The sequence below is a fragment of the Lycium barbarum genome, chromosome 11, assembly GCF_019175385.1.
Source record: "Lycium barbarum isolate Lr01 chromosome 11, ASM1917538v2, whole genome shotgun sequence".
Classification (NCBI taxonomy): Eukaryota; Viridiplantae; Streptophyta; class Magnoliopsida; order Solanales; family Solanaceae; genus Lycium; species Lycium barbarum.
This window is the reverse complement of record NC_083347.1, coordinates 92,754,851-92,759,981: the sequence shown is the minus strand read 5'-3', so window position 1 is coordinate 92,759,981 and position 5,131 is coordinate 92,754,851. Positions and strand designations below refer to the sequence as shown.

The following is a 5,131-nucleotide window of genomic DNA, read 5'->3' as shown; positions in this document are numbered from 1 at the left end:
TATAAGTACCCGCACGATGCGCGGATAATAATAAAAACAAATCACGTTGTACATTATACACAAACTATGGTAAAGAACCAAAGGGCATTCATTTTTAACAATATTTTTCTTCAACTAAATTAGTTGTAAAATAAATGTGTAACCAATTAATTATGAAATGTTCACAAATATCAACAACTGGAATAGTTTCACAGGGTGTCTAAACTATGCTTCATTTTAAATCTGAGTTGTAATTTCTTCTTAGAACAAATGAAATTGACCGAGCTGTCCACAAATGATCATTGACAATGGATCATATCTGTCACCTCTTGACTATGGTGGATTTCCAAAGGGCATATGAATGAGCACTTTTGCCATGGATTCCCCAACTCCCGTCTACTTGACGTTTGTTGTAGTGATCTTTTGGTTTTTCATAACTAAAGAATCCAACATTGCAACAGGCTAACTTCTTATGTTCTGTGATATTTAATCATTGAGGATGAGAATTGAGAATGTTTTCAATATTGATGTCACCATTTCTGTTAATGTATGCAAAATAGCTTGTTCAATTGAGTAATACAATTACGTGTCTCTTCATTACCTCAAGTGTTCTGTTTATATTGATATTGAAATATGTTATACATCCATGAAGGTTTTGAAGCTACAAATATGATGGTGTAGGATTTATCCTCGTGATTGTTCAAGATGTTTGTTATCTTTATTCTTAGGAATCGGTGTTTTTGCAAGCTTAAATGTCAACTTTGTTACAGTCTTTTAATTCTGGTTTTCTTGCCCGCTGATTGGGATTTAAATCAGCAAATCTATAACTGTTGGTACTTGTAGTCTTTTGAAATGAATTGGCTTTATCTTTATTTTTTGCTCCCACTTATGATGTGGAGGGTAAAATGTCATCTAAATGATGAAAAAATGACAGTTAAATAAATTTGACTCTTACCGAATGCTTAGGCAAATCAAAAAGATATACTTCAATAGGACATTGATGACATCTCAAATTCCAATAGCATTTGCAAATCAGCAGCAACATTGCATCACTTCTTGATGTGTTTCTTGGGCGGCATTGCATTGGGTTAGGTGCAATCACATAATTAGCAGTTGATTCTTATCAGTTAAAACTTAAAACGGGAAGTAAATCAGAAAACTATGAGCAATAGCAAGCTACTTCAAGTTGTACTACATCGTGTATCCTAGATCTGCAAATATAGCGTGAACACTACAGGGTGTTAACACTTTTGGCAAGATCAATGTTGAGAATTAACTATTAACTAATTAAGTTAATATGCAGTGAACGTCTGCTAACTAAGCGATAAATTGAATAGCAGTTTCACTATTTCAACAACATAGTAGTGCTAATAAATGGAGAGAGAAGATGAGTCTAACTTTATCTATATTAACTTTGATCTCATTCAGTACATCAGTGTCCTATGCACCTGATTCTTCTGCTAAAGCTTCTCGTAGCTCATCAAGCTCAATCTAAACACTCCCATCTTTGTCAAAGAATATGAATGCTCTATGAAAATGCTCATCTTTCTTTACAAGTGGATTATAACTGCTATCAACTCTGGTAGTCCAGCACTCCATTTCCATCAAGATTAGCCTAATGATATTAGTTTCAACAACTGTCAGACAAAGAGCATTTAATTAATCAACTTGTGAGATTAAAATATTACAGTGACTGCATATAATTTGTTCAGAGGTTCCTTTACCAAACAGGAAAACGCTTGAGAAATTGCAAATAAAAATTCACCAAATTTACGCAATAGAGTATTTGAGAATCTAAAAGTTTGTTTGACTTATCAATCAAGTATTTAGCTAGACTTATTGGGATATCATAAACATCTCTTCTAGCTAATTGTTCGGATAAATTTAATTCAAATAGACTGAAACTAAAGATAGCGAGAGATCTACCTGTTAAAGAATTCAATTTCCCATATAAGATTGTAGAAAATCATCCATCCTTTAAAAAGTACATATGATGCCAGTAGTTTTAGGATAACACATACCTACATATGAATCGTTCGTCTATTTTAATTCAAGGGCAGATGTGTAATGGATATAAGTATTTGACATCACCTGGTTTTGGATAAAAAGCAAACTGAAAATATGTATCATTAAAATCACATGTTAGCCAACAATATAAGTAGACGCTGGATAGCAAATAATACTAAAGAAACATACTCACATTAAACACTATGCACGAAAATGGCGAACAAAATTGTAGCAAAATGTTGATAAACAACTACAACACCTTGAATCATGGTGCCTTGCCACCTGCGAGCCAGTTAGTTATTCAGGGGAAAATGCAATCGGAAACGAAACCATTCTAAAGCTTTAAATATCAGACATGCTTCAAAATCTATTACAGAAAAGCACATCTTGGTTCAATCCCACTAATCCAAATGTTTAATTACTTTAACAGAAATATTGATTAGCACACCTAAATCCCAAAAGACAAAAAATGACCCTCTTATATGTGTGGGACTAATATTATTAATGTTTGATGAAGCAAATAATATAAATTTTAAGATAGATGCCAAGAATCAATTATAATGTAGGATAAAATGCCTGTCGTCACACATCTAATAATAGTACCTGTTTTGACCATTCCTTGCACCAGAGTTCATCAGAGAGTGTGATAGTGAAGCTGCAATACGAAGTAATAGTCTTTGGAATCTGGTCGCATCTGCTGCCAGTCATTTGCTTGCAACATACATTTCTGCCAAGTGGATAGAATTAGCAAATAAGCCATGAGAAAGTCATCTACCAAATCATTCTAATTACCCAAAATGTAGTTTCAGTCCCAAGTAACCCTTTTTGTGAAGTATAGAGGTATGCACAATAGAACTAATTAAGAAGTAAATGCAAGCAGTAGAAAGAGCATTGTTAATCCTAACTTAATGATAAACACCCCATTGACGTATGATATCAATATATTATGTATAGTAAATAGCTTGGTGATTGAGCACCAATTCTTAGCAGTAACTCAGAATTCTGACATTCAAGTGCTTAGACGAAGTTATAAAGAGCTAGCAAGGAGTATATAGTTGACTTATCCGAGAAGGAAAGCAATTGAATGTAGCAGAACAACTGGTAAGATTGAAAACTCATTCCAAGTGAAGACGCAACATCAAGTTTCGATGATCCATCCGAAACGCAGAAGCAACATCAAGATTCGATGATGTTACTATGGTCCCGTCATCCAAAACACAACATGCGTCGTTCATGAATTTAAATATAAAAGAATCATTAAACAACAAACACTTTTAAAAAAATTGTAAATCATCTTATACACATAAGTATAGGATAATCAAGAAAACTCAGAGAAAACTTAAATCCGATTCATAATTGAAAATCGTGTCACTAATGAGGCATATCTAGGACTAATGAAGTAGTCGACCTTTTCCCGTTTCAAGGCTTCGGACTTGCAGGAATCACCAAAAAACCTTACATATTTGATATTTCAATGGGAAAACTACAAATAAAGTCCAGCAAGAAGACCATATACATCTTCTCACAGACTCTTCTCCGATGATGATTTCTTCTCTGCGTTGAGTTCAACTGGATTTGCAGTTTTCATTTGTTACGATTTTCTGAAAGGAAATTGGAGCATTTGGATGCAGATGCTAAATGGGGCAGTGGGATCAAACGTGGATTTGCAGCAGTTACCGGTCAAAGCGTGAAAATTTAAAAAGAAGTGTAATGGACTTTAAATTCTAAAGCTGAAAGAAAAAAGAGAAGTTGGTTTCAAAAATATTGAATTGCATATTGCAGATTGCAGCTATAGCAAAAACGTGGGTAATGGGGGTGATGGGGCTGGTTCCGTCTTTTCTTGCCCACTTTCTTTCTTTCTTATTTCCATTGTAAATCACCTCTCTTTTTTCTTTTTTCTTTTTTCTTTTTTCTTTTTCCCCTTCATTTTTTCTCTTTTCCTAAGCAGAAGTTAAATGAAAATGAAGTTGTAACCACTTGATCTGGCAGTTTCTTTTTTTTTATTATTTTCTATTTATTAAAATGTCAACTTCCCTATTTAAAATAAAATATATAGATGTATATATAATTAACTTCAAAAGCAGTAACTAAATTAACTAATTAATAACTAAACTAACCACTTTTTGTCCTGATACTATCCTGTTTTTTATAGTATAAGTATAAGTATAAGTATATAGATTTCACATACTCAATGAACAATATGCAATCATAATATCACATACAGTTTGTATTAATCTTATCAACGCACACATTCAAATATTTAATGCAACCAGTTCCCAAGTAAGCTTTTGTTTCACTTGTCGATTCTTAGTTTTGCTACACTGAAATGAAAACAAGAAAAACTAAAATCTTAAATGAAGACAACTCCAATCAATTAATATGAAAATGGAGATTTGAAATTTGATTTTTCATAAGGAGAAAACCAAAATATACCAAAACCGTACATTATGTAATTCCTTTTTATAATTTCTATGTAAAACACGACTTTGTGGCACAAGAGTTTTCGTAAAGGGCTGGCATCAACTATGTGGAGACATATTCTCCTATGGTGGATGCAATTACCATTACGTATCTAATAAATTTGGCAGTTCGTGTAAAACTTGATATGCGGATGATGGATGTTGTCACATCCTATTTATATGGCTTGTTAGACCACACATTTTTATGAAAATTCCTGAAGGATTCAAAGTACCTGAAGTATACAAAGTTCCCGAGAAACTTGTTCAGAAAAAGCTTGAGAAATCCTTATATGGATTGAAACAATCTGGGTAGATGAGGTACAATCGTCTTAGCGAATATTTGCTAAAGGAGGATATAAAAATGATTCCATTTGTCCTTGTGTTTTTATAAGAAGATATGGATCTGAATTTGTCATAATACAGTCAAATCTCTCTATAACAGCATCGTTGGGTTCGAAATTTTTTTGGTTGTTATAGAGAATTGTTGTTATACACCTATAACAGCATTTGTCATGTAAATAATAGTTGGCTGTTATAGGAGAAAAAAAATGCATAAGATCTATTTTTTTAATGTTGTAAAAAAAAATGAATTATTTAAATTTTAAATCTCTAACATATGAATGCTTCACTAACTTAAAATTAAAGAAAGCTAATACAATTTCAATAAATTGATAACTGAATGTATA

The 5,131-nt window shown here is 32.5% G+C and overlaps 1 protein-coding gene across 22 annotated transcripts; it reads right to left on the bottom strand.

The window, feature by feature from the left end:
• Positions 1 to 1,126: 1,126 nt before the first annotated feature.
• LOC132618577 (uncharacterized) lies at positions 1,127 to 4,463 on the bottom strand. 22 transcript variants are annotated; one of them, XR_009574189.1, is made up of 6 exons: positions 3,395 to 4,411; positions 2,590 to 2,713; positions 2,180 to 2,268; positions 2,071 to 2,092; positions 1,906 to 2,000; positions 1,127 to 1,594 (listed from the first exon to the last, which is right to left on the bottom strand). XR_009574189.1 is itself a non-coding variant. In XM_060333606.1 (4 exons), the coding sequence occupies exons 1-4, from the start codon at positions 3,502 to 3,504 to the stop codon at positions 1,610 to 1,612; spliced, it is 285 nt and encodes a 94-aa protein (XP_060189589.1). In that variant the 5' UTR covers positions 3,505 to 4,463; the 3' UTR covers positions 1,127 to 1,609. The 22 variants fall into 22 exon arrangements, 4 of the variants coding, with proteins under 4 accessions (XP_060189589.1, XP_060189586.1, XP_060189588.1 ...); XR_009574184.1 differs by having other exon boundaries at positions 1,127 to 1,616; positions 3,395 to 4,405; XR_009574190.1 differs by lacking the exon at positions 2,071 to 2,092 and having other exon boundaries at positions 3,395 to 4,405.
• Between the last annotated feature and the right edge of the window lie 668 nt (positions 4,464 to 5,131).